At 48.9% G+C, this 25,369-nt stretch overlaps 11 protein-coding genes across 11 annotated transcripts; 5 read left to right on the top strand and 6 right to left on the bottom strand.

The window, feature by feature from the left end:
- Positions 1 to 239: 239 nt before the first annotated feature.
- FOBCDRAFT_255117 (histone acetyltransferase NGG1) lies at positions 240 to 2,755 on the bottom strand. The gene is made up of 2 exons (XM_031180885.3): positions 2,129 to 2,755; positions 240 to 2,008 (listed from the first exon to the last, which is right to left on the bottom strand). Exons 1-2 carry the CDS (start codon positions 2,565 to 2,567, stop codon positions 534 to 536), a joined length of 1,914 nt encoding a protein of 637 aa, XP_031041653.2. The 5' UTR covers positions 2,568 to 2,755; the 3' UTR covers positions 240 to 533.
- Positions 2,756 to 4,820: 2,065 nt separating this feature from the next.
- Positions 4,821 to 7,499, top strand: FOBCDRAFT_235121 (uncharacterized protein; the record flags this gene model as incomplete). Its single annotated transcript, XM_031180884.2, has 4 exons — positions 4,821 to 4,832; positions 4,884 to 5,255; positions 5,310 to 5,627; positions 5,679 to 7,499. The coding sequence occupies 4 exons, from the start codon at positions 4,821 to 4,823 to the stop codon at positions 7,497 to 7,499; spliced, it is 2,523 nt and encodes an 840-aa protein (XP_031041652.1).
- Positions 7,500 to 7,505: 6 nt separating this feature from the next.
- FOBCDRAFT_1101 (CybS-domain-containing protein) lies at positions 7,506 to 8,650 on the bottom strand. The gene is made up of 3 exons (XM_031180883.3): positions 8,352 to 8,650; positions 8,284 to 8,301; positions 7,506 to 8,203 (listed from the first exon to the last, which is right to left on the bottom strand). The coding sequence occupies exons 1-3, from the start codon at positions 8,527 to 8,529 to the stop codon at positions 7,851 to 7,853; spliced, it is 549 nt and encodes a 182-aa protein (XP_031041651.1). The 5' UTR covers positions 8,530 to 8,650; the 3' UTR covers positions 7,506 to 7,850.
- Positions 8,651 to 8,860: 210 nt separating this feature from the next.
- FOBCDRAFT_313565 (uncharacterized protein) lies at positions 8,861 to 11,101 on the top strand. The gene is made up of 3 exons (XM_031180882.3): positions 8,861 to 9,210; positions 9,267 to 9,707; positions 9,764 to 11,101. Exons 1-3 carry the CDS (start codon positions 8,978 to 8,980, stop codon positions 10,935 to 10,937), a joined length of 1,848 nt encoding a protein of 615 aa, XP_031041650.2. The 5' UTR covers positions 8,861 to 8,977; the 3' UTR covers positions 10,938 to 11,101.
- Positions 11,068 to 12,403, bottom strand: FOBCDRAFT_283154 (nitrogen permease regulating protein NPR2; the record flags this gene model as incomplete). The annotated part of the gene is made up of 3 exons (XM_031180881.2): positions 11,068 to 11,822; positions 11,872 to 12,309; positions 12,361 to 12,403. 3 exons carry the CDS (start codon positions 12,401 to 12,403, stop codon positions 11,068 to 11,070), a joined length of 1,236 nt encoding a protein of 411 aa, XP_031041649.1.
- Positions 12,404 to 13,386: 983 nt separating this feature from the next.
- FOBCDRAFT_210366 (ubiquitin domain-containing protein DSK2) lies at positions 13,387 to 15,384 on the top strand. The gene is made up of 2 exons (XM_031180880.3): positions 13,387 to 14,133; positions 14,188 to 15,384. The coding sequence occupies exons 1-2, from the start codon at positions 13,696 to 13,698 to the stop codon at positions 15,091 to 15,093; spliced, it is 1,344 nt and encodes a 447-aa protein (XP_031041648.2). The 5' UTR covers positions 13,387 to 13,695; the 3' UTR covers positions 15,094 to 15,384.
- Positions 15,385 to 15,450: 66 nt separating this feature from the next.
- FOBCDRAFT_246544 (uncharacterized protein) lies at positions 15,451 to 16,962 on the top strand. Its single transcript, XM_031180879.3, has 4 exons — positions 15,451 to 15,731; positions 15,787 to 15,922; positions 15,973 to 16,284; positions 16,334 to 16,962. The coding sequence occupies exons 1-4, from the start codon at positions 15,699 to 15,701 to the stop codon at positions 16,861 to 16,863; spliced, it is 1,011 nt and encodes a 336-aa protein (XP_031041647.2). The 5' UTR covers positions 15,451 to 15,698; the 3' UTR covers positions 16,864 to 16,962.
- Positions 16,963 to 16,976: 14 nt separating this feature from the next.
- FOBCDRAFT_151193 (armadillo-type protein) lies at positions 16,977 to 20,521 on the bottom strand. Its single transcript, XM_031180878.3, has 2 exons — positions 20,127 to 20,521; positions 16,977 to 20,073 (listed from the first exon to the last, which is right to left on the bottom strand). Exons 1-2 carry the CDS (start codon positions 20,289 to 20,291, stop codon positions 17,095 to 17,097), a joined length of 3,144 nt encoding a protein of 1,047 aa, XP_031041646.1. The 5' UTR covers positions 20,292 to 20,521; the 3' UTR covers positions 16,977 to 17,094.
- A 336-nt stretch (positions 20,522 to 20,857) lies between these two features.
- FOBCDRAFT_210363 (uncharacterized protein) lies at positions 20,858 to 22,449 on the top strand. The gene has a single exon (XM_031180877.3). It carries the CDS (start codon positions 20,936 to 20,938, stop codon positions 22,433 to 22,435), a length of 1,500 nt encoding a protein of 499 aa, XP_031041645.2. The 5' UTR covers positions 20,858 to 20,935; the 3' UTR covers positions 22,436 to 22,449.
- Positions 22,450 to 23,437, bottom strand: FOBCDRAFT_210362 (uncharacterized protein). The gene is made up of 2 exons (XM_059609310.1): positions 23,094 to 23,437; positions 22,450 to 22,995 (listed from the first exon to the last, which is right to left on the bottom strand). The coding sequence occupies exons 1-2, from the start codon at positions 23,194 to 23,196 to the stop codon at positions 22,793 to 22,795; spliced, it is 306 nt and encodes a 101-aa protein (XP_059463783.1). The 5' UTR covers positions 23,197 to 23,437; the 3' UTR covers positions 22,450 to 22,792.
- Positions 23,438 to 23,753: 316 nt separating this feature from the next.
- Positions 23,754 to 24,832, bottom strand: FOBCDRAFT_151188 (Maf-like protein-domain-containing protein). The gene is made up of 2 exons (XM_031180874.3): positions 24,554 to 24,832; positions 23,754 to 24,499 (listed from the first exon to the last, which is right to left on the bottom strand). The coding sequence occupies exons 1-2, from the start codon at positions 24,734 to 24,736 to the stop codon at positions 23,873 to 23,875; spliced, it is 810 nt and encodes a 269-aa protein (XP_031041642.1). The 5' UTR covers positions 24,737 to 24,832; the 3' UTR covers positions 23,754 to 23,872.
- Positions 24,833 to 25,369: the final 537 nt, after the last annotated feature.

Below are 25,369 nucleotides of genomic sequence, written 5' to 3'. Positions count from 1 at the left end.
CATCAAGAGTAGCCTGACATTTTTACCTACAACGGGCTGGACTCTCTAGCTACAGGTACGGTGCTTCCCCCACTGTAACTTGAGATAACGGGCTTCTTGGGGTTTCTTTCATTGATAAGTCGAGGCCGATCGATTGGTCATTCACTTGCGCCGTTGTTGACATGGGTTTACATCATTCAACTCTTCTCACTCGATTATTGGTTCTCAACTTGTTGGTTGTGTAAACCTTTATACATAGTCGATAACGCTTCAACAGAAAACTATAATTGGCTTGTAGTTTCGGAAGCAATCGAGTTGAAGGCCAGTTACGCCCTCAATGTAAATCTAATCTCTTCAGTCGCTCCGTTATCTCTTCATCATCATATTCAGAGAGTAAATAACGACTAGTGGTATCCCGATTCTAGGTAGCATTAACTCATCGCCTGAACTCCATCATGTACCATCCAACGCCTTTGCACGAATCAAGTCTACCATAACAGTATAAGAATCATACCTAAGGACCAGACCTAGGGGGACTCGGCCAAATAGGATTTCTAATCCTCCTCCACTTCCTCATCCCATTGTTCTTTTTCTTTGTTCATCAGTTCGCTCATATCTACCGGCTTGAATATTGAACTCTCCGGATCTGTAATTCTCGGAACCTTGCGTAGACTTTCATCATCAAATACTGATCCTATTGTATCGATCCATCGCTTTCGTCGCTCCATGAGCGTCTTCGTAAGATCGCCTATGCCTGGACGAGCGGTACCCGCAGCGCCGCCCACAAAGTGACTGCCACCACCTGCACCTCCGGGACGCTTTGTCTTCTTGCTCTTGCCCATCGTGCGTGTGCGCTTCAGGTATGCAGCTTGCACTTGGCCGTCAAGATCCTCGAGGATGGTCTGATATTCCTGGTACGCCATACGTTCTCGTACAAGGTCCGTGAGACGAGCCTTGCGCGCACCGTTGATCAGCATCTGCTCCTTGAGGCGGTTTTGCAAAAGTCTCAATCTTGCTGCGACCTCGTCGTCAAAATGGCCATCGTACTCTGCTTCGAATCCATCAAGAGGAAGAAATCCAATGTGTCGGAGTTCCTGCTTGATGCGTTCATCAACCTGTGAATATTCCAATTTTGGATGAGAAGCTTTCTTCCAGGCCTCCGTTGATGACTCAGGCATAAAAGCTGCCGGCTGCTGGTTCGGTTTGTCATCCGAGGATGCGGGCTTATCTTCGACGTCTGCGTCACCATTCATGCTAATATCTCCATTGGTGGTTCCGTTTGTCGTAGGCTTGTCGTCTGCTGATTGCGCGCGGGCTTCAGGTCGAAGCGTTTGCATTAAACGAGTCAACCAAGGGCCTACTGAAAGCTTGTCTGTCTCTCCGACATCATCGTCCATGTTGTCTATGCTTCCTCGTGGCTGGTTCGGAGGGAGTTTATCTCGCCCTTGTTGTGGTGTGTCGATCGACATTGCGCCGTCCTCCTCAGCCCATATCTCTGTATAGTGTCTCTTGCCACGCTTAGGCATGACGAAGGGTGTCACACGATCCCCTCGTTCTCGTAGAAAGGCCAGATCCTCTTCGGAAAATGGTCTGAAGAACGGCTCCACGTACGTCGAGAACGTAGAGAAGTTAATCTGACTGTTGGGCTTTGCATTGCTAAAATCCTTGTCGGGAGGATCGCCAGCAATAAGGTCGGCAAGATCTGATGGCGGGTATGTTGCAACTGAGTAGATCTCTTTGCGTTCTTCATCGGGCATTCCAGGATAGGTCGCTCGAATCTCGTAAATGGTGGGGTCAGGGAAGGTGGAAGGATCTTCGCCGAATGTCATAGCTTGGGGTTGTTCGCGACGAGGAGGCGCACCCTCGTCTTCAGAGCTTGACTCTTCTTCCTCTCCCTCTTTCTCTTCGGTCTTGGCCTTCTTGTCGACATCCATGGCCGATGGTGAGCCAGCATGTGTAGGTGACAAGGGCGAACTCGGATCGCGGTCGTGTTTACGGTTTTTCGAGTCTCGCATCGGTGACGAACGTTCTATAGGAAGTTAGTTCGGAACCCAATGTTTAGGTAATTAATTGCCGGTGCCAGCAACTGGCAACCTCTGTGGCCAGACGGCTGCCTCAGGCTAAACACATATATCATGGAAAAACATACCGACATTGCCTTCCTGCGGCGCAAGTGAATCGGGCTTCTTTCTTTTATGTTTGGGTCGTTTTCCTTCTTGTTCACCGTCGGCGCGATTGCTATAATCTTCGGATGGTCGCTTCTTGCGCTCATCTGCCAAGTGTCTCATCCCGCGATCGTAAAATGTCGAGCGCTTTTCCATAATATTGGATAAGCTTTTGAGTCGTTCAATCATGCCATCAAGGCTCTTTGAATCTGGAATGGTTGCATTTGAGGCGGATTGATCGACGATATCATCATAGGTAAGATTGCGAAAAAGGATGACTCTCGTGTTAAGATAGTCTGGATCGTAAAACTCCTGTGGTGGTAGACTAGCTGTCGCGACTGGAGCAGGCGTGGTGTTGCGGCTCTGCTTTGGTATGGCCGAGTTCTTCTTGCCAGTCCCTTTCTGACTCGGCCCTGGAGGCATGATCGCAGGTGTTGGAGAGTATAAATGAGCTTGGTTATTATGCGCTTGATTGGAGGCTTAGTTGCGCGTGATTTATCAGATAGAATCGAAGGTTGAGTGGAAGATTATGATGATTATTGCGACAAGGGAACAATAACAGACAGTAACGACACGGCTCCAAAGCACGCGATCCTATTAAAGTGCGTCACGGTACAGGTTGGGCGTCGGTACGTACCTGCCCCTTGATGTTCTCAGCTGAGGGGAAACAGATGCCCCGGATGAGACCCTTGCACTTGGAAGAGCAGGCACGGAATATGTTTAGTTCCGTTCCTTTCCTTTCAAGAACTATCGGAAGCAAACAATTGAATGCAAGCATCTTTGATCGTGAAGTCTCTAATATAAGTACAAGTCACTGTCGCTAACGGCTCTTCTCCTGATCCTTACCTAGTATTCAATTCTTTGATGTAAAGCACATACTGAGGTCAATCAACGACGCGACAACTCATTGACACTCACATAAATGACGACTCTTTCCACAGTAATGATTCCAGAAAGTAAATGACGAGAACCACGATTGATGCAAGAGCCGGACCACAGCAATCCGACTTCAAATACATACATCTTCTTCCAGAAAGCCCATTGATTTGACTTATTCAAATACGGCAGCGAAAGGCATTATCTAACTGATTTCAGACACCCCTCGAGAGCGAGGAATTTGACTTGAAACCAAGGTGTCAAAATTAACTAATCTATAGGCATACTAAGTTAGACCAACTTTACATAAGTCTTTTTGTCATTTAGGATAGAAGTCCTAAGCTTTCTTGCTACATAGACACATACATAGGTAGATACTACCTACGAAGACTTGGACCTCAAAGCCACCAAGTATTTCCGGGGTTTTAACCAAGTTAACTGCATTCTTGCCAGCAATTTATTTTCACGACCAAGATCGCGTTGTCTGTCCTGCACTGGATAAATCATGCATAAAACACGCAATGACTTGCAGTGCAACCTTTCTATAGGTGCAAAGGAGTTGCACGTTCTTCGATAGCTCTTCTTACTCGCAGCAAACCAGAAGAAAGCACTCAACTTCACTCAAAACTTGGACTTTGGAAAACAAGTTAATGGTACTTCTGTCCTGTCGACAAACACCAACGCTCGAAGCATCAGCGTCACCTATTAGCAAGCCATTCATGTTCAAAGGATCCATGGACAATTAGTTTGGGCGAGAGCATGATAATTCGGAATTATTGTCATTACTTCCCAGAACGATTGATTCTTGCTCATACTCAGATCCAGCGACATGGCCATTGCAGCCGATAACTCCCGCACAGTTCAATTGGCTTTTCTTCATTGCAACACAAAATCTCTTGAATCTCATTCCAATTGTCTGGGTTCTCTCATTTATCCGTACGTCAGTGTTGATGGCCACATGTGGTTGGCTACCATCGTCTGATTGGTCGTTGCGATTCCCTTTTGGAACGACCCGACTAATACGAAAACACCAAGCACATCTAACCTGTGCAAATAACGGTTTACGGCACTTCGGTTTCTTTTCGCCTGTTAAGATTCGTCTCTGATTTAAGGATGTTTGCTCTTGGAGTGAAGAGTCAATACAGCAATGTCTTGTTCATTGTGAGAGTCAACCTCTGTCATCACCACAGCCCATGCTCGAGAAGCCTCGTCACCCTCGGCTCTTCAAGCCCATGATCGTCAACTATACTCAGTTGAAACCACTTGCTAACTATATACCCCACTCACACGCCACGAGCAAGAGTAACTACTCATAGCGAACGAAGGATGGCACATGTTTGCCGCCGCCGCAGCCTTGCAAGACCCTTGAAACTCTATCAACTCTGAACATGTGCTTCAGCTATTGGCTCCCACCTCCATCACCCACCTTATAGCTCATACCTAGAGTGAGCCCTGGCGGCGGGGTTATCGTGGCTATCTGGTGGGGTTGAGCAGATCAACAGGGACCTCCATACACATGAGCAAGTAGATTCGCGTTGAGCACATCGTGTGCGAGGCGTCAGAGCTGCCGACTACGTACAATGGCCGTTGTACCGAGACAATGTACCCGGATTGGTTTTCGAGCCAGGTCTCCTTGGTTGTCAACTCGCGTGCCTCGACCTATATATCCCTGGCTTGCCGTGTCCTTGTTGCTCGATTTTTCATCTGTCTTCAACTTGATCGTGTGAACAGCTTTCAACACTGCTTCAATAGCTCCCTTCTTTCAACACTCATTCTCTCATCATACAATGAGAGAGTATCATGGCTTCTCATGTAAGTCTGCACCATGTCCCCAACTCCAATGCCTGCTAATTAACATGCCAGGGTGGTAACATGTTGTCCTTGGCTAACGCTCAGTCTCTTCTGGCCGGCATCGTTGCTACTGCTCTCAGCACGCTCTGCCTCACCTCAATCTTCTCCAGTAAGAGTCAGGACGAAGCCCCGGGCCTGATTAAATCTTTCTTCCTTTTCTTCTACTCCTCCTTCATCAAACCCCACCAGGGCGGCAAAAAGGGCAATCAACAAGATGCCCTTGAGAGCTTCTACAAGAAGCAAGCCGGGGCTTATGATGCTACCCGAAAAGTCCTCCTTCGTGGTCGTGAGGACATGCTGGCTCTTGTTGCCGCGCAGATCCAGGCAAAGCTGACGGACGATGCGCCTAAGAATGGCAACAAGAACAAGCGAATCTGGGTTGATGTGAGCTGCTATGACAACCATGTTGTTGCAACAAATGACTGATATGTTATACAGATTGGCGGTGGCACTGGCTTCAACATTGAGGCCATGGGCGCATTCGTCGATGTCCCAACCTTCTTCTCGAGCGTATACCTCGTCGACTTCTCCCCTTCTCTCTGTGAAGTGGCACGAAAGCGATTTGAACGCCTTGGCTGGAAGAATGTCAAGGTTGTCTGTGAGGACGCTCGCAAGTTCCGTCTTGAGGATTATGAATCTGGCATGCCTTCAAAGTCGATTCCTCCTCGTTCCCCTGCTCTGAGCTACTTTGACAAGCCTCGCCCTGACTTTGGTGGAGCGGATTTGATCACCATGTCTTACAGCTTGTCCATGATTGTATGTCTCACTGTGCTTTGAAGTCTACGACGCGCTGACATGTTATTATAGCCCGACTACTATTCAGTCATTGACTCTGTGATTTCTCTTCTCTCACCCCAAGGTATCTTGGGAGTGGTAGACTTCTACGTCCAGAACCAGGTTGACTTTGCCTTCCGAAACTACACTGGTGGTCTTGTCGACCGTCACGTCAACTTCTTGTCCCGAAGCTTTTGGCGCTCTTGGTTCGACCTTGACCGGGTTGGTCTTGAGCCCAGTCGCCGAGATTACCTCGAGTACAAGTTTGGTACTGTCCTTAATGTGAACACTCGCAACAAGGGCCTCGGAGCTATCCCCTACTACATCTGGCTCGGATGCCACAAGAAGCCTTTCTCGTCGTCTAGTCTTCCCCACGAGATTGTTGAACGCATTGACGCCCTGGTTACAGAGTCCCCTTACCTGTACCCTGCCAACCACGGAGATGCCCTGACTCGAGCCATTGAAAGGTCTGCTCCTGAGATTCGATCTAAGGCGTTCCTCACTGCAGTTCAGAATCTGTCTTCCAACCTCCCTCTCCCCTCGTTCTTCTACCAGAACCACCATTGGCGCATCTACTACGATGAGCAGCTCCCCAAGCACACTCAGTTCAAGGACGAGTACATCTATGCTTTCACTTGGGAGGACACTCGTGTTGATGAGCGCCTCTTGAAGCTCGGTGCTGATGACAAGGTCCTGGCCATTACTTCTGCTGGTGACAACATTCTCTCATATCTCCTTCAAAGCCCTGCCCGTGTTCATGCTGTCGACTTGAACCCCACCCAGAACCACCTGCTCGAACTCAAGGCTGCTTCTTACACTGCCCTCCCATATGAGGATTTCTGGAAGATCTTTGGAGACGGAAAGCATCCTCACTTCCGTGAGTTGCTCATCACCAAACTCTCTCCTCATCTTTCTGGCCGCGCATTCCAGTACTGGCTCAAGAACGTCCATGTCTTCCAGAACAGCAGTGGTTACGGTCTTTACGATACCGGAGGTTCTCGCCACGCTATCCGTGTCTTCCGTTGGATTGCCCGGATCTTTGGTCTGCAGAAGGCTGTGAAGCAGCTCCTTGAGGCGAAGACTCTGAATGAGCAGCGAGAGATCTGGCGACGAAAGATCCGCCCCGCTCTTCTCTCTAAGCTTGTCTGTAATCTGGTTGTCTCTCAGGAGAGCTTCCTCTGGGCTGCTCTTGGTGTTCCTAAGAACCAGCTGGCCATGATTGAGGCTGATCACGCCGAGTCGGACCTCGTGAAGGGTCCCAAGCCTGCCGCCAAGAACACTCGCTCTCATGCTATTTGGCACTACATGGTCAACACTCTTGACCCGGTCGCTGAGGAGACTCACATAGCTGCTGATAACCCTTACTACTATGTTTGCATGGATGGCAAGTTCTCTCCCAAGTGTCACCCTGATTATCTCAGCCCCAGGGCCCACGCCAAACTCTCTCGCCCCAATGCTCTTGATGGTCTCCGTATTCACACTGATGAGCTCGAGGAGGTCATTGCACGCATCACCCCCGGTACTCTGACTGTTGCCGTCGTCATGGACAGCATGGACTGGTTCGACACTGGATCTCGGGCCGCTGCCGCCCAGATCACTAAGCTTAACCGAGCTTTGGCTATGGGTGGTCGTGTGCTGCTCCGTTCTTCGGCCTTGACCCCATGGTACGTCAAAGAGTTTGAGGCTCATGGCTTCTCACCTAAGCGACATGGTGCTCGCCTCGATGGAGCCTGCATTGACCGTGTCAATATGTATGCTAGTTGCTGGATTTGCACCAAGTCGGAGAACTTGCCTCCTCCCACCCCCGAGATGGATCGTGCTGGAGGCTCTGAGATTACTTCTTTGACTATCTAACTCGGACAGCTGGATTGGACTGAGATAAGGATTTGATATTGCGGAAATTAGTACAGAACAGAATAACGAGCTTGAACAATAAAAATTGATATTGCGCAGCTGCTTCTTAGACTCTGAAAGCGTTGACAAAGCCTACAAATTTCACAAGCCAAGACGCGCTGGAAACCAGAAACCGGAACCTTAGGTTCGGTAGTAAAGTAAAAGAGCCGTCTTATGTGAAATTGACGCAATCTTCGTTAACTCAAGGGAAATTTTTCTATACAGGTGTCTGCAGTCACAAATCTGCGCGACAAGTAGTACTATCAACAGCATCCTTCATACCTTACACACGCCAATCAACGCTCAACCACTTTATGCCTTCCACACTCGTCGGACAGCCTCGGTGATACCAACGTCGTTGGTCTCGAACTCGTACAGTCCAACACCAACGAGGACAGTCGCAATGTTGAGGAGCCAGTTGAAGATCTTTCGGAGGCCGGGGTAGGTCCTTGAGGGAATGTAGTCGATGACGACCTGCTGGAAGCCCATGTGGGAGTGGAGGAGTAGAACACTGCAGAGGATGGCGTCGAGAGTAGGGTTGAGAGATCCAGCGGCGAAGGGAGCGACGGTCAAGGGGACGAGGCCGGCGGCGAGGAGACGCTCGAAGGTCCAGTGGTAAGAGCCGTGCGCGGCGTTGGGCTCGGGGATGGGAGCAGGGTCGTTGACTAGATTATATGTTAGTTATTGATATTCATATCATGTGAAGCCGGTCAAGTTGCGACTCGGCTTCTGGTTGTATTCGTACCACCACCCTCGATGCGCTCTGTGAATACGTTAGCATATGGTCCTTATAATAAAGGTACTGGTACGCACGAGGTCCGGGAGGGAGAATAGCAGATCGTCGAGCAGTGTTGTGGAAAGCAGCGACACCCTTAAGCTGAGATCGGATGCTAGGCATAGGCATGAAGGTGGTTCGGGTCGCGGGGACAGCGGCCAATCGAGAAGCCATAGCGGTCTGCCTAAGCAGAGAGGAACGCGCAATTGAGGCCATTTTGAAGCGTTGAATGATCTATTCTTGTTGATGTTGTCGCGGCGCTCAATTGGTGGCTGCTTCGAAGGGCGTTAGTGGTTTAGAGGAAGAATTGAATTGATGATGTCGACCTCAATCAATTCGAACTGGCCCGGAACTGGATGTCCTACCATTGCCGAGGATCTCGAATTACCTCTTTTGTGATTGGTTCAAGGCGTCCCGAAGGTTTCCCTGTGGTGTGGATACCTCTGGCTGTCACGGAGCCAATAGCGCTGTTTCGTCAATGACATCTGTGATTGGTCAATATTTGAAGATCCTATCCGACGTCGCTTGGATTTTTTTGGGCTAACAGCTTCGAGCCCATGATGCCCAGATTTGTTTGAGTTGGAGAAGAGTTGGATCCTTAAGACGGTTTCTTTCTTTGTCGTCCCATTGATTTCCAACTGAGAAATTGCTCAATCCGTCCACCATGGCGATCCATGCCACCATCTCGAAACTTGGGCCCTCACGAACAACCATATATTCGAGATGCCTTAATGCACAACGGTCTCTCCAAGTTCGAAACGTTGCTACGACGTACCTCAAAAAAGTTGCAGAAGGCGAGGAAAGATGGAAAGAGAGGGCAGAAAGAATTCAGAATGGCGAGATTCCACACACATGGGATGTTCTTCAAGAACGAGGATATATCAAGGATGTGGCAGGGTATGCGACACTACCCATGATCCTCAACTCGACTATCTATCTAACTTATACATTAGATCCCCCGATAAGATCAAGGAGATTATGCGTGTCCGTAGAATAGGCTCCTACGTCGGTATCGATCCCACCGCCGACTCGATGCACGTCGGTCACTTGCTACCTCTAATGCCCATGTTCTGGATGTGGTTCCACGGTTATCCTGCTGTCACATTGATCGGTGGCTCGACTGCCCGTATTGGTGATCCTACCGACCGACTCGAGAGCCGAACGATTCTTTCCAATGCCGATATTTCCAAGAACATCACAAAGATTCACGTCCAATTGACGAAGTTATGGAAAAATGTCCACATATTAAAGCAGAAGTACGGATATGAGGAGGACTGGGCTGCCACACATCGGTTGTTGAACAACAACATGTGGCTAGGGAACCTTACTCTTTATGATTTTGCCAAGAGGATAGCCAGACATACAAGAATCGGACCTATGCTGGCAAGGGATACGTGAGTAACCCTCAAACCCAGAAACTGCCATTCAGAGTGCTAATAAAGACTTGTAGTGTTAAGCGAAAGATGACTGAAGGAGACGGTATGTCTCTCGGCGAGTTTATGTATCCTCTTCTTCAAGGGTGGGATTTCTGGCATATGTACAACAAACTTGGCATTCAGATGCAGATTGGAGGCTCAGATCAGTATGGCAACATCACTGCTGGAATCGATGCCCTCAAGACCATTCGCGAGACCGAAGAGGCACCCCACCTGAAGATGCCTTCAACCTGGGACCATGAGCCAGTAGGTTTCACCGTGCCTTTATTAACAGATTCTGCCGGCAACAAGTTCGGTAAAAGTGCTGGCAATGCTATATGGTTGGATGAGTTCAAGACAACGGCATTCGACTTGTACGGTTATTTTGTTCGAAGGTCTGACGAGGAGGTTGAGAATTTGCTCAAGATGTTCACATTTATGCCTTTGGAGCAGATCTCCAAGCTCATGGAGGAGCACCGAGCAGCTCCCCAGGAGCGAAAGGCACAGCATACTTTGGCTTTCGAGGTTCTTTCACTTATTCACGGATCTCAGAAGGCTGTTCAGGAAGCCAAGCAGCACGAATTCCGATTTGGTACCAAGCTACCTCGCGGTATTGTCAACGAGCCCACGGCAGATACTGGCATCGTCACCGTCAACAATGCTCCAAGAAGCGATATTCAACTTCCCCGCTCCATCATGGGCATGTCGCCGGCAAAGATTCTCCACGCTGTTGGTCTCGCATCCAGCAGCAGTGAAGGTCAGCGTCTGCTCTCTGCACAAGGCGCCTATATCGCCGCGCAGCCTGGTCAGAAGAGGGGACTCGTCCCCGGCAATCTGTCCTGGACTCCTATGAAGGCTTGGTTCCCCGAAGAGACTGCCAAGTTCCTCATTGACGAGCGTATGCTCATCATGCGCAAGGGCAAGCACAACGTCCGAATCGTCGAGCTCATCAGCGATGAAGAGTGGAAGAAGAGCGGCCAGATCTACCCTGGCCAGCCCGGTACTGGTCTCCTGCGCAGAATGAAGGAGGAGCTGAAGAAAGAGATTGAAGCGAAGGGTAGGTCAGTATCAGACAAGGAGCTTACTGAAATTGCCACGAGGAAGAAAGACCAATTGAATGTTGCCAATAACTCAGATATTGAGCTGCCCAATAAGCACGATGTGCGTGAGAGGCGGGCTCGACTTACATGGGATAGGAGAGACAAATGAGGGGCTGCCTGCGCAGGATCGGCTTGTGTTTGCCGTGTAACATAACACTGTAGTATATTGTAATCTGCATGATACCATAGATATGATGTAAAATGTTAAAAACGATGGGTATAAAAGTTTGAAATTGGATCTATCTATAAAAGACTGCCAAGTCCCCCTTTGGAACTGGCAACTTCTTGAGTTTCTCCATAATTTCACTGTCCGTCATGTTCTGCTCTGTGATAATTTGGTCAAAGTGGTGACAGCCATCCGTATACTTCTGCAGTGGATCTCCTCCTGGGACAGGCCGGCTTTGGCCAGAGGCTAAGGCGGCAAGATATTGCTTAGAGACGACGAATTTGTGAACGCGGTATATGCAACCTTTTATGACACCGAACTGAACAAATCTGCGAACGTCAACGAAGCGGAGGACCTCGAATCCCGTGTCTTGGTGCCCCTTGAGCCATTCCATGACGGATTTTCCAGGAGCAAAGGTGGACATGAGTTTGATAAGATGATAGTTGCTCACAAGGCCGCGTCCGTGAGATACATATGCAGCACACTCATCAACCATCCCGTCAACATTTCGGATAAAGTCATGGATCCCAGGCCGTGGAGCGTAGCATGCCGTGAAAAAGAACATGTCAAGAAGTAGAATAGTGTCGTAGTAGAGGAGATGGCGTAGTGCAGTTTTTGCTAGCTCAAGAGAGACAGAAGCAGCGTGAGCGATACGTCGAACATCAGAAACACCGTCGATGTGAGATATGACTTTCTGAAGGGTGAGATCCCAGGTCGGATCCATAATGTCCGAGAATTTGGCTTTTGGGACAGGGACATGCCAGCCTCGAACCCTAGGAGGATCCATGTGGTGAGGGAAGAGCTTCATGTTGATAGTATTGGCTTCGTCTGCAAATTCATTAGTATCAAGTCCGTTCCAGCGACAAAGTTAGCTTACCAACTGGAATCATGCACTCTCCATAATTGTCCAAATCCTCCTTAACAATCTCAAGCAAACTATCAATCGGTCTCCTCCCAGATCCTTTAGTCTCTGCATTTTGGCTCAGATACTCGTTCTGTTTTTCCATCTCAGAAAAGGTAGAGGCTAGACCACGAACGACGCGCTCATAAGGAACGTGATCGACATCAGCGTCGAGCACGAGGCCGAAGTTGAAGATGAACTCATTTCGAAGATACTTGGTGTGAGGAATAACAACTGGGTATCCTAGGACAGTATACTTTCCGTCTGGTGTGTTGATGGTGAGATAGCGATTGCAGAAGGCTTGTCTAGGAATGATGTACTCATGGAGTACGTCGAAGTCGATGAGAGGGGATTTGGTTGAGCCTTCGACGGGGGTTATGCAGCCTGCGGGAGACTGTGCGACGATCTTGGGGCCTGAGGGGCATTAGCAAAGATATATGAACTCATTGGTCTTTGACTATTTACCCTCTTGGGGGAAGAATCTGGCGTAAAAGATGCCTTGAATCATGATGAACTTGGGGTCATTATCTGGTATTAATCAGAGATGTTGAGATTGACTCTGGCCATTCGCTGGTGTATATATATGTATGAAAGAGATGGTATCTTTTCTTCTAGGCGATTCAGCTCATTCCATTTTGTCAATAATTTGAGCGCATCATATTGAAGCTTCAGATGAGAGTTGAAGATAGTTTAGTGAAGCTATGTTCGCAGTTCAACTCAATTGAGATCAAGACCAACGCCCCACGCTAGTGGTTACCCTGTATCAACCCAAGACCCTCGTAAAAAGTGTAGTGTGGTGTGTTTATTATTGAACGTCAAGATGAGTATAATTAATTGAGATCTCCTGCCAAAGTCTTCTCGCCATCATCTAACTAATCTCATTTTTTTCGGAACATTGCGCTGTTTAAGCCCTTTTGAACAAACGGAACCGAATACCTGCGAGAGCGAGATGGGTGCTTGAATCATAGTTTATATGCAGCCTAAAGCCACAAAGTGTCACCCATGAGGCCCAAAGGAGGTATGAAAAGGGGAATAATTTTAATACATGACGTCCGCCTTTTCGGTTAAAGAGGTTGAGAAGAGGTTTAGTCCGTATCTCCCGGAAATGATGTTGACTTCGCCGTGATTACTGGAATCTGGCTACAGAAGATGATGGACGGTGGTAGAATAAGATGTTATGTGTTCATATGCTTGAGAGAGAATCCTTCAAGAGAAATGATCCTGTCTCATAAAAGTCTTTTGATATCGTAACTCACATGAAAAGTCTCTATTTACAGAATATTTCTTTTTTTAAACTTCTCCAAATCCTGTCCTGATTAATCGACTCTACCATTCATTCTATTTGATAATTATCCAGAGCGCGTCATTGGCAGTAAAAGTTGCCCCACGTCACTACCGACTGACAATACCACCTGAGCCTGCCCCAACCCGAGCCCGGGCTGCCTGCGCCTGCATCTGCAGTTGATCCAATTGAGTAACTCAGCACTTACCGTATGGGACTGGGCCTTGACGTTTAGTCTACCCTCCACTTCTTCTCAGGCTTCGCTCGATTTACCTGCTTTCAACTTCGCCTTCAACATCGTCTTAGCCCAAGACCACACCTTTCCTCCCAACATCCCCAGACAATAAAATATTCCTATTTAACAATAACAGCATATTTGGGCACAGCTCTCGAGATCACTCATTGTTACTTCTGCACTCAAGAGCTCCCTCCCCGCTCTTGTTCCATCCTCACCCCCCCCGCTATCGCTATTCAACCCCCTCGTTGCGCCGCGCCACGCCATATCGCCAGTTTACACAATGGCCGACAACCCCGAGCCGAGCGCTGACTCTCAGATCACCTTCAAGGTGAAGACTTCCTCAGACAGCACGCATAGCATCACTATCAACGATACAGCAACTGTCCTCGACCTCAAGACTAAGCTCGCGGGAGAGGACTTTGAGAACATTCCCGTTGAACGACAGCGCCTAATCTACTCTGGCCGAGTCATGAAGAACGATGATGCGCTGAGCACTTACAAGATTAAGCACAACAACACAATCCACATGGTCAAGAGCGCTGCCAGCAATCAGCAGCCGAACCAAACTCCCACCGCCAACACCTCCACATCGACTCCCGCCCCCACCAACATGGCTTCAGGCACAGCCAACCAACCTTTTGCCAACTTGACTGGTGCTCGATATGCTGGGTTTGGAAATGGCCTTCCCGGGCTTGACATGTTTGGGCCCGACGGTGGTGTACGTACGAACGATGCACTGTGGATGTCGACTGTTGCTGACACATACTCTTAGATGGGCGCTCCTATGGACGAGGCACGAATTCAACGACTCATGTCCGATCCCAACGTTCAACAGTCTATGAACGAGGCTCTCAACAATCCCGATTTTATCAACATGCTGATCGATTCGAACCCTATGCTTCGAAATCTTCCCAACGCCCGAGAAATCATCACATCACCATTTATGCGACAGATGATGAGCAGCCCCGAGATGATGAGCCAGGCTATGCGTATGCAGCGAAGCATGCAAGGAGGAGAGGCTGGAGCTTTCCCAGCTCCTGGTGCTACTGATACCACACCCCAGGGCGCAGCCAGCGGAGGAAATGCGCAGGGTCAACAAGGCCAGGCAAACCCTTTCGCCAACCCATTTCTCTCAGGCATGATGGGAGGCCAACAGGGAGGCAACGCCCCTGACATGGCTCAGTTGATGCAGCAGCTCCAGGGACTTCGCTCACTGTACGGAGACGTCGGCCAGGGACAGACAGCGGCGGGACAGACGGGACAGACTGGCACAGGGAACACACCCAGCCAAGGAGCGACGGACAGTTCGGCCGATGCGCAAACTTCTGGAACAACGCCCAACCAAGGTGGTGCGCAGCAGGGCTCAACCACTAGCCCACCTCCCGCGAACCCATTCGCTGCGCTCTTCCCTCCTCCCGGAGCTGGCGCCCAGCCCAATAACCCCTTTGGTATGAACCCCGAGATGATGCAGCAGATGATGCAAATGCTCGGTGGTGGTGGATTGGACTCGGCTCCTGCGGCTCCTGCTGATAACCGACCTCCGGAAGAGCGCTACGCTGAGCAATTGCGCCAGCTTAATGACATGGGTTTCTTTGACTTTGACCGCAATGTTGCGGCGCTGCGTCGAAGTGGTGGAAGTGTTCAGGGTGCCATTGAGCATTTGCTCAGCGGACCTTGAACGACAGGCCCAGCGTGGAGAGCTTGGGGGTAGAACCCAGTGTTTGCCCACTTCAGTTGGGAGGGGCATTTGAGTCAAGACTGGCCAGACGAGCTGAGCAATACAGGTTGATTGGGGAGATATCCTCTAGGTGAAGCATGGTGTGGTCATAAATATCAGGTTTGGAACAGAGAGTATTTCGAACTTCAACGACAACTTGTTTTAATGTGATTTGTAATTAGCCATGACTCTGATTATAGCTTAACTCATGAAGCTGGAGTGCTAATAGGGACATCATGGATTTTGATGTAATCATATTGGTGTAGTCCACTATACAAGTTAACAATTAGCTAAAGTAGGTGCCGATCGCCGGGGAAAGATGCCTCGGCTCATGGATCTCTTCCCCGCGTAACCCCAGACTCTGGCCGCGACAAGGTAACCGACGTCAGCTATTAAATCTGTTCTTTTTTTCTTTTTCTTTTGCGACATCTCTGATCTCTCCTCCACTTGTCACGTAAACTATATATTGTGATTTCTTAGTCAACTCTTGGTCACCTCCAATTACTTACGTGACGGAACTTCACTCACAATACCCAGCCAAACACATATCAACAACCATATCCATCATGCGCGGCATCCAAATCACAGAATACCTCAAGGTGAGCTTCCAATGTCGCCAATCGCTTCCATCGAATACACTAACAAACTCAAAAGGGTCCTGAACAGCTCAAGGTCTCAGATCTTCCCGATCCTAAGCCCACAGATGATGAATATCTCATCCAAGTCCACGCCGCCGCCGCCAACTTCTTCGATATCTTACAAATCCAAGGAAAATATCAAAACCAACCTCGTAAGCTCACCCTCATGAGCACTCACTCACAGAATACTAATCCTGCATAGCTTTTCCCTGGATCGCCGGCGCCGAATTCGCAGGTACCGTCATCGCCACACCCAAGGATAGCTCCAACCCCAAGTTTCCTGTTGGATCCCGAGTCTTTGGCGCATCCCAGGGCGCTTTCGCGACAAAGATCAAGGCGATAGAAGATACACTCCTGCCTGTTCCCGATGGCTGGTCGTTCAAGGAGGCGGCTGGCCTGTTTGTTACTGCGCCTACAAGTTATGGCGCTTTGGTTGTGAGAGCGGGTATCAAGAAGGGCGATTACGTACTTGTCCATGCTGCAGCTGGTGGTGTTGGTCTTGCAGCCGTTCAAGGTATGAGAGTCTCTGAATTTGTGATGAGATGAGAACTGACAAAAAATAGTGGCCAAGGCTTTTGGCGCGACTGTCATTGCGACAGCTTCTACACAGCATAAGCTCGATATCGCAAAGTCTTATGGCGCTGACCATGTTATCTCTTACAACGACGCTACATGGCCCGCTAAGGTCAAGGCTCTGACCCCCGACTCTCGCGGCGTCGACATCGTCTACGACCCCGTTGGTTTAATTGATCTCTCCACAAAGTGCACAGCCTGGAACGGCCGAATTCTCGTCATCGGTTTCGCTGCAGGCAAGATCGAAAAGGTGGCCATGAACAAGGTTCTCCTTAAGAACATCTCTATTGTTGGACTTCACTGGGGTGCTTATTCTATCCATGAGAGGGAGACGATACCCAAGGTGTGGAATGGCATCATGGATCTTGTTAAGCAGGGTAAGCTCAGGGGTACTGAGTATACGGATGAGGAGTTTGTTGGTCTTGAGAGGACTGGAGCTGCTTTGAAGGCTCTTGGTGGCCGGGGGACTTGGGGTAAGGTTGTCATTAAGATACCTGAGGAGGGACAGAGCAAGCTATAAATGGCGGCCGTATGCAATATTTGACCGAAGGAATAGATTTATGTTACTGGTTATTCAATTCACTGAGCCAACAATAATTGAGAGAGGATTTCATCGCAAGCTTCAGCCTTTTGTGCGAAACCGTTAACAATGGTCTAATCTTATTGTAAATCCATCCCTGGTGTATCATTTCCCAATTCATCATCGTAATCTTCTCCTACTCTAATCCCATGTCCAATGATATTTATTATCTTACTGCTGCTGCTGCTGTTGTTGCTGAACACCGGAAGCCATTTGCTGAAACTTGTCCAGCACCTCTTTATCTACATTGACAGCCCACTGCTCCTGGAAGGCTTGCTCACCCCCAACCCTGTTCACTAAATCCTGCAAGCGCATCTTGACAAAATCGAAGGCGTGAACTGTATGAATGGGATCTTTGGCTTCCATATTGCGTTCCGCAATGATCTTGGGGGTATCATATTCGGTGGTCTCCAAAGGACCCCATATCAGAGTATCAGTGCCATTGGCCACGCCGTCTTGGAGATCGGAAATCACGTTAATCCACATGTCGAAGTAGTCTTGGAGTTTGCTCAACACAAGCTCTTGGACAGGTGACGACAATTCCAGTAATCTTGTCAAGCCAAGAAGATAGAGTTTCTGCCGCTCAATGTGGTCCATACTTGACATATGTGAGAACCACTCAGATGATAGCCAGGCCCAGACCTGATCAAGTGAACCCATATTGGTCAGCATCTGGCTGAAGAGTGTGGGTTCAGCGAGAGCCAATCGTCCTAGAATGGCAAAGTAATCTGTCTCAGTGATAGTACTGAGTTTGCTGACCTTTCGGTTGGGACCTGTGGTCTGATGTGATTCCCAAGCGTCATGTAGGTTTCCGAGGATTTTGTTCATAAAGCCGATTTCAACCATATCCTGTAGGATAACTGAAACGCCGGTCGAGCCGCCAAGCTCTACAGCAGCCCGGATAAAATTCTCAATGCAACTAGTACCCATACGAACTTGTTCTCGGCTCTTTGAATCTAAGATATTAGACAATGCGCTCAATGTCGGGCGACGCAGGCGGTCTTCTAGCATAGAAGCAGGAGCAAGAAGGATATAAGACTCAACAGCTGTTAGAGCCAGTGAGGCCGTCTCACTATCATACTCGAGTAGTGGCAGAGCAAGTTCTGCAATGTTTATCAACTCAGGAGCCAGGGGAGCATAGCTCTGCATGAGGATATTATTCCACAATTCCAAAGACTCATCAATTAAATGGAGGTGTAGGTCTGATCCTCGACGGGCTGCTTCAGAGAGGAGTGGCAGCATGAAATGCTGATATCGTTGTGAATCGGGGCCCATGCTCATGACCAGGGCTGCGAAAATTGACGTTACCGCTTGTTTAATCATGTACTCTTCAGCCCCCGAGTTCTCCCAAACCGTAGGAAGAGCCGACATGAGCTGGTCTCCAAACTGGGATACTTGCTCTTCCATTCGTGTAACCAGGATTCTAATGGACTCAAGGATAGCCAACTTAGTCTCATCGACATCAACACTTTGAACGAGGTTGATGAGCTGTGATAAAACATCAGAAGTGTATGGCAGGAAAGCGTCCACATTAAAGTCAAGCTCATCAGCGATCCATCGTAGTTGTCGGGCAGCTGTAATTCTGACAACCACATCATTGGTCTCATCCTCAGGGTTGAGGAAATGCCGGTAGATTTGGTAGACAATCGGCCTACTTGAGTCATCGAGCTTGATAGGAGCCCACTGACTCACAAGGATGGCGATTCGTCGCCGCAGTACCTTACAGAGGCCGCCTTGTAGACGTGCGTCATTGACAATCGTTGAAGCCAGAACGGCATCGAAGTCAAATACATGATGAACATGAGCAGCGGCGAGGCCCATTGCAGTATACACCGCCTCTTTGGTAGCAATATCGGCCTGGGGATCTTGTGCTGTCTGGAAATAAGACAACAGGGGAGGGACTAGCAAGTCCTTATAGTTTGTGAGAAGATCGAGGAACAGCTTTTCAGCACATGGCCTTACTTCCCACTCATAAGCGTTTCCTTCGCTCTGTTCCTGTTGCTCCCACTCCTCTGGATCTTCCTCCCAACCTTCAAGATCCGACTTACGGAAGACAAAGAGATGGGTGATGATGGAGTTAACAATTTGAATGACGAGATCGGGTTTCAAAAGTTCCGATTTGATCAGGTTCTTAGCCTTTTCTTGCTCGGCCTTTGTTTCTGGGCTTCGCCATCTAAAAGTCTGGACATGCTGGAACCCTATTCGAACGCATGACCTCAGAAGGAGAAGTCCCTTGAGCGCCAGTCTTTCTAGTACGGGGCCCTCGACCTTGGATTTTGCAGATCCGGTCTCTGATGGGCCTTGTCTGATACCGCCAGACTTGTCGAATACCTCTGCAAACTTGGCAACCAGCTCCCAATATGATTGCACCAATGGGATGGAGTTGGGAAGGAACACAAAGCTGGCGGCATGCTGCTCCGCCATGTCAATGTGCAGCTTGGTAAATTGGAGCAAGTGCTTGCCAACAACTTCTTGATAATTTGGTGGGACTGCCGAGTCATGACTAACAAGGTTGAGGAGCTGCCCGAACTGGTTCTGTGACAAAGTCCAGAATTGCTCAACGGTGTTATCACTGTGGGGGCGCTCGTAGCCCATAATAACAAGCCGACGAAGGACTCGAAGAGCAAGTAAGCTGTTGAGCATAGCCAGGTTGACTTCCTCCTGACCTCCTGGCCCACCGGTAAGGAAGCCCATCCATGCCTGGGACTTTTCTGAGTAGACTTCGCTTAGAACGTGAACAATCTCAGGGGTGACCGATTGCAGAGCGGTCTGGTTCTTTCGCATGCGTGCGGTTCCCAGTTCCTTCACCACTCGTAGTAGAATTTCGAGGATGCCATGAAGATGTCTCTGGTTACCATTTCGCGATGAACGGAGGAGTTCGATAATATTGCCCATAGCATCTGGCCATTCGCCAGGATAATCGATTCTAACGATCTTCGCGACCACCAGAGCATTGTGTAGAGCAAGGTTGGTGTGCTCTTCCTCGATAGAACCTTGGAACAGCCGCGAGCGTATCAAGCTCTTCTCGTCTGGTTTTATACTGTTCTTGACATGGTTAAACAACCGCCAATAGCGGTCAATACCATTCTTGAGCTGAATGATGGCGAGAAATCGAACTTCGTAGGCGAGGGACTTGTCGAGGTAGACAGCCTGCCAGCTTGTTAGTGCCTGGAAAAGAGTCTCGATCTCGAGCATAGGCTCACCTGCAACGAAGAATAGTAGCCTGATTGGAGCTCCCATGATGTTAGTTGTTGCCCTGCCGTTTGACGCTGCGCATAGTCAGTTGAAGTGGCTGACTGCAGTGTCTGGTAGAGCGACTGCAAAGACAGCGGGTTCGCATCGGCTGGGACTTCGATAGCAAAGCTCATGGTGAGAGCCAGCAGCGGCTGATGTCCGTGGGAGCCGCAGGATTAGTTAGGACTTGAAAGGTTAAAGACGATAATAGAGAAATAAGAGAGCGAGAGCCTCGTTGTGTGAGTGCGAAGAGAAATAACGGTATGAAGAAGAGTGTGAATTTTGGCTAGTCGAGATGCTCACGCAGTTGCTCTGCTTGTATGGATGGCGGGGTTCCATTAGGTTGTTAGCGTTGGGGAGGGGTCACACAAAGACCCAAAGACCCATGCCACAATGTCCATAACCACTATAGAACAAAGGGACTGTACATTCAGCTTCTGACCTCACCTTTCATATATGGAATTACATATGATCTGACCTACCTGAGTTTGACCTACCAATCTATCAGCATGATTGTGTTCTTTATAAGTTTATATGCAGATACAACGCCCTGTATCATATTGTTAACCGCTACACGAGCTGGACATGTCCACCGACTGCCGATAGGCGATAGCTGACCGCTAAGAATAGCGGCCCGTGAGTGTCCGCTAGGCTTTAAACAGCAGCGAGCTGGCAGTCGTCCAACGATTTCAGGTGGGTTTGTGAATTTTGGGTCATCCTATTTCCGCAAAAGCATTGAATTTCGATCTACCACGCGCCATTGCATGCTGAAGTGGCCATGATCCGCTCGAGGACCGCCCGAGCGGCTTTCAATACACCTCTAAGAAGACCATGGACGTGCCCGCAATGCATCTCCCGCAGCCGATTCTATTCTGGAAAGTCCGAAAAGCGAGAACCTCCCGACCATCGTAAACTCGGTACCAAGCAGGAACTCTTTATCAGCTCGATCTATAGCCCTGGCTCCCCTATATTCCTACCGAATGGCTCGCGAATCTTCAATCGACTTGTCGACTTTCTCCGAAAACAATACGTGCGATATGGCTTTGAGGAGGTCATTACGCCGACTATCTACAAAAAGTCACTATGGGCCAAGTCAGGTCATTTGGAAAACTACGCCGACGACATGTATGCTGTAAGAGGGAATACAGAACCGCCGTCTGCGCAACATGACGGATGCTGTGGGAGTGAGCAGAAGGATTTGAAGCCAGACGAGGAGGAAGAGGGTGATTATGGTCTAAAACCTATGAATTGCCCCGGCCACTGCCTCATTTTCGCTTCCAAAAACCGCAGTTACCGAGACCTTCCAATTCGATATGCCGACTTTAGTCCTCTACATCGAAATGAGATCTCTGGCGCTTTGAGTGGACTAACTCGTGTTCGACGTTTTCACCAGGATGACGGACACATCTTTTGCCGACCAATTCAAGTTGAGAAGGAGATTAAGAAGACTCTAGACTTTGTCAAGGTGGTCTACACTGTTCTGCGATTTGGCTCAAACTATCGACTTGCACTCTCCACACGGCCAAAGGATCACTACATTGGTACCGAAGAGGAGTGGGACCAGGCTGAGAACGCCTTGAAGCGAGCTCTGGACGCATCAGGCATGGAATGGGGTGTGAATGAGGGAGATGGTGCTTTCTACGGACCCAAGATCGATATCGTCCTCACAGACTCGGATGGAAAGGAGCATCAGACGGCGACCATTCAACTTGACTTTCAACTACCCAAGCGATTTGAACTTGAGTATCAGGCCCCTGCTCCAGAATATGAAGCTAGAGGCGAGACGACCACAGATGCTTCTCTACTCGATGAGTATGGCCCCGTGCGCCCTGTTATGATTCACCGCGCTGTCCTGGGCTCGGTTGAGCGTCTCATGGCTCTCCTGATTGAGAAGTACAATGGCAAGTGGCCTTTCTGGTTGAACCCTCGCCAAGTCGCCATTCTCACCATCAACACTGCCGAACCTGTTGTCGAATGGGCGGAGCAAGTGCGCAGTGTGCTGGTTGGTAACAACGACCAACTTTACGAGCAGCTTGAGAACGGCACACTCCCTAATCAGGATAACGCATTTCGACCAACTGGGCTGTCTGTTGACATAGATGATAGTGCACGACCTCTTGGTGCGAAAATCAAGGAGGCAAGAGAGAAGAACTATGGTGAGATTCTCGTGATCGGACAGAAAGATGTTGAGAACAAGCGGGTTTCGCTGGGCAAGGAGATGCTATCACCAGAGGAAGTACGTGAGCGGTTCAAAACCATGGTAGACACATTTGCCTAGACATAGATATGCGATATGATGTAATAATAACTGTAAAAACACATTTGTATGATACAATAGTCTCTATATCAGTCTTTCTTCCCTAGTCATGCTGATAGCGCGGCGCTGCCATTGTGGCGCGGCTCGTTGCTATCGCGATTTGGGCTGGTCAGGTGCTGATATGCGACAGTCAATCAGTTCCATCGGCTTAATGCCCAACGTCGTTGAGTCTGTTCGGGCTCTTGACGTGCGGTAGCTGTGAAGACCATCCAGGTGCGTAATCATCCCCTAGTACGACCTGGGTTCGCCGCCTGTTGATATAGCGCCCTAGAAAGACAGTCAGTACCTTATTTGTTGGTCGCAAAGTGGTCACCCGAGTCACCTCTTATGTTTCTCATCGACATCACCACCAGCCTGTTCAATGCGATCAACCATGGCCTGTCTCTCTGAGAGCTGCTCACGCATATAGTCAACTGTCCGCTTCAGAACCAGGCCCTCAGATCTCCCCTGTCCTTCTAAGCCAGGCACCAGTTCAGTTAAGCGGTCGAAGCCTTCACGAATCGCTTGGCGTCGCTTCTGCTCTGATTGATGCGCATTAGCAAATATCGTCTCGAACAACATTCAGGAGTATCTCAGATATCATGCGACAGCAAATATCACGTGTAAACAGGTCACATACCAGATGCGATATGGTTCTGCTTCTTTTCCTCCTCAGTGAGTCGCGGTTTCTCATCGGCGGCACCGGCATCGCCATTTGCGGGTGACTTATTTGGAGACGACATCTTTTGGCTGAGTAGCGATAATGAGGAGAATAGTGGTGAGACGTAAACAAACGTGCAAAATTTGTCAAGATGCGCATAGAACTTTCATGTGAGAGAGGATATGTAGGTCGCAAATGACGTGCAAGGGTGCTGCCCCGGATTTTCCATGTGAAAATGGCACTACAGGACCCTTAGTCTGCCTGGTCCTTGCATATTGACATCCAATATGGAAGGCCGCGTTCTCCTGGTTTGGCGATTGATTCATGTCGTGGGTTGATTGTTCCTGATCTGCAACACCAGTGTTCTAATTTAGTCACGATAATTATGTAATTATGTAACTTCACTTTACCGCTCTCAGTGTCTTCATAGTACCCAACCTGAGTTGTTATATACCGTGAAGGCAGCCTGGGCTTGTCAATGAAATCTGTCTGTTAGCTCAGCTAGGTCATAAGGAGCGGGTATCATATGTCCTCTGGTGCTGAGACTTTATTAGGTGCGCGATGACGAGATAGGTCCATTTTGCACCTATCAGCTTCAAAGAACACTTCTGGAAACCCGAATACAGTAGCTTAGAAGAAGCCATATAGAAATAAAACGACTGAGAAAATAGGGACTGGTCAAGCCACATTTGTGTAGCTCGTTAAATTGCATGAGTATCCATTCTATTTTCCTGGTATCCTCTATTCTTACTCAGCACCTAGTCCTCTTCCTCGCCTTCACCTTCAAAGTCCTCCTCTTCCTGTCTGAATATGACCTTCTCCGCCATAGCCATGCATTTTCTTACTGGAAGTCCAACGACATTGTCGACACTTCCGTCGATCTTCTCAACAAGCAACATGCCGCCCACACCCTGAACAGCGTAGCCACCAGCCTTATCCGCACCTTCACGAGTCTTGACATACGCCTCAATCACATCATCAGGAAGGCCCTCAGATTCACTCAAGAAGTACACCTTGGTCTCTTCTGTGTAGGTGTCGATGACATAGCCCGGATGTCTCGCGTCTTCTCTTGGGGCGATAACTACAATCGACGTCAAGACCTTGTGCATTCTCTGGTCTCGCAGATGCTTGAGCATGCGAATGTGATCAGCTTCACTTCGAGGCTTCTCCAGAATTCGACCATCCTTGGTAACGATAACAGTGTCCGCAGCGATGACGAGATCAGGATCCGGTATAGATTTCAGATGAACTTCAAGTGCGGTAGTATAAACGTCCATACACTTCTGGTGAGCAGTTGCAGCTACATACTCGTAAGGACCTAGTGCAGCTTTGTCGAGATTCTCGGGTTTGGTGGATGGGAGAATCTCAAGGTTTGTGAGGCCAAACTATGTATTGTGAGAAAATTGCCATTGGTGTTAACTCGCATGTCTTTGGCTCACCTGTTGTAGCAATGCCTTTCTTCGTGGTGAGGCAGATGCAAGAATCACTCTCTTGCCGTTGAGGTGCTTAAGAATTGGGAGTTCTAGCGGTATAGGACCTTTCCGTAAGGGCCGCTGAGGGGTGCCCTGAGTGGCGGTGGACTTTTCATAGTCAGGAGGTGGTTCGCTTGGTGTATCAGCCATCCTGTCTGGCTGCTTTAATTCCTCGTGTTGGTGAAGTGAAGTTGTAAAGGTTACAGTCCCTGGGATGAGATCTGAATCTTGATAATGAGGTCAATGTGGGGTTGAATAATGGGAGCTTTGAGCTTAACAGCGCCCCATTTGACTGGGCTCCTAGCCTCTAAAGCTGCCCCTCATAGCAACTTTGTGTTCATCATGGCAATTATTTACTTTTCCTTGGCTATGAGTTGGGTGTTTAAAAGCTTGGAATTGAAATCTCTATAGTCTCCCCGGAGACAAGTGCATTCACCTATTCCCTACCTACTACCGAGAATCATCAGATCGATTTGGACTCAACTGTTCATATTGTTCAAAGTACAGGTTTCATGATACATATGAAGCGATCATAGCGTAGGCGATCTCCTTTAATTCGTATCATGGGTGCCTTTCAAGTTCGATGCATGAGACCTGAAGCTTGTGAGGACAATAGCACCACAGAGTCGTCGCTATCAATTATAATATGCATGAATTGTGCCGAGTAATAGCCCTTATTGTCCGTTGACATTCAATATTGTTGAATCTACTATCATTGTCTGCCTTGTTGCCTTAACCGTTTTCAGGCACACATAATAGCTCCCGGTAGGTCGAAGTGGATAC

The sequence above is a fragment of the Fusarium oxysporum genome, chromosome I, assembly GCF_013085055.1.
Source record: "Fusarium oxysporum Fo47 chromosome I, complete sequence".
In the NCBI taxonomy this organism is placed as follows: domain Eukaryota; kingdom Fungi; phylum Ascomycota; class Sordariomycetes; order Hypocreales; family Nectriaceae; genus Fusarium; species Fusarium oxysporum.
This window is presented reverse-complemented; position numbering and strand designations above follow the sequence as displayed.

Excerpts from the sequence above, each read along its gene's own strand:
- FOBCDRAFT_210363 (XM_031180877.3), top strand. The coding sequence starts at position 20,936 with ATGATCCGCTCGAGGACCGCCCGAGCGGCTTTCAATACACCTCTAAGA.
- FOBCDRAFT_1101 (XM_031180883.3), bottom strand. The coding sequence starts at position 8,529 with ATGGCCTCAATTGCGCGTTCCTCTCTGCTTAGGCAGACCGCTATGGCT.
- FOBCDRAFT_255117 (XM_031180885.3), bottom strand. The coding sequence starts at position 2,567 with ATGCCTCCAGGGCCGAGTCAGAAAGGGACTGGCAAGAAGAACTCGGCC. Across the intron at positions 2,009-2,128 it reads GCCGCAGGAAGGCAATGTCG|AACGTTCGTCACCGATGCGA; the intron begins GTATGTTTTTCC and ends AACTTCCTATAG.
- FOBCDRAFT_246544 (XM_031180879.3), top strand. The coding sequence starts at position 15,699 with ATGCGCGGCATCCAAATCACAGAATACCTCAAG. Across the intron at positions 15,732-15,786 it reads AAATCACAGAATACCTCAAG|GGTCCTGAACAGCTCAAGGT; the intron begins GTGAGCTTCCAA and ends CAAACTCAAAAG. Across the intron at positions 15,923-15,972 it reads AAAATATCAAAACCAACCTC|CTTTTCCCTGGATCGCCGGC; the intron begins GTAAGCTCACCC and ends AATCCTGCATAG.
- FOBCDRAFT_151193 (XM_031180878.3), bottom strand. The coding sequence starts at position 20,291 with ATGAGCTTTGCTATCGAAGTCCCAGCCGATGCGAACCCGCTGTCTTTG. Across the intron at positions 20,074-20,126 it reads GCTACTATTCTTCGTTGCAG|GCTGTCTACCTCGACAAGTC; the intron begins GTGAGCCTATGC and ends ACAAGCTGGCAG.
- FOBCDRAFT_210366 (XM_031180880.3), top strand. The coding sequence starts at position 13,696 with ATGGCCGACAACCCCGAGCCGAGCGCTGACTCTCAGATCACCTTCAAG. Across the intron at positions 14,134-14,187 it reads TGTTTGGGCCCGACGGTGGT|ATGGGCGCTCCTATGGACGA; the intron begins GTACGTACGAAC and ends ACATACTCTTAG.
- FOBCDRAFT_210362 (XM_059609310.1), bottom strand. The coding sequence starts at position 23,196 with ATGTCGTCTCCAAATAAGTCACCCGCAAATGGCGATGCCGGTGCCGCC. Across the intron at positions 22,996-23,093 it reads GCAGAACCATATCGCATCTG|AGCAGAAGCGACGCCAAGCG; the intron begins GTATGTGACCTG and ends CGCATCAATCAG.
- FOBCDRAFT_313565 (XM_031180882.3), top strand. The coding sequence starts at position 8,978 with ATGGCGATCCATGCCACCATCTCGAAACTTGGGCCCTCACGAACAACC. Across the intron at positions 9,211-9,266 it reads TATATCAAGGATGTGGCAGG|ATCCCCCGATAAGATCAAGG; the intron begins GTATGCGACACT and ends CTTATACATTAG. Across the intron at positions 9,708-9,763 it reads CCTATGCTGGCAAGGGATAC|TGTTAAGCGAAAGATGACTG; the intron begins GTGAGTAACCCT and ends AAAGACTTGTAG.
- FOBCDRAFT_151188 (XM_031180874.3), bottom strand. The coding sequence starts at position 24,736 with ATGGCTGATACACCAAGCGAACCACCTCCTGACTATGAAAAGTCCACC. Across the intron at positions 24,500-24,553 it reads GAAAGGCATTGCTACAACAG|TTTGGCCTCACAAACCTTGA; the intron begins GTGAGCCAAAGA and ends CACAATACATAG.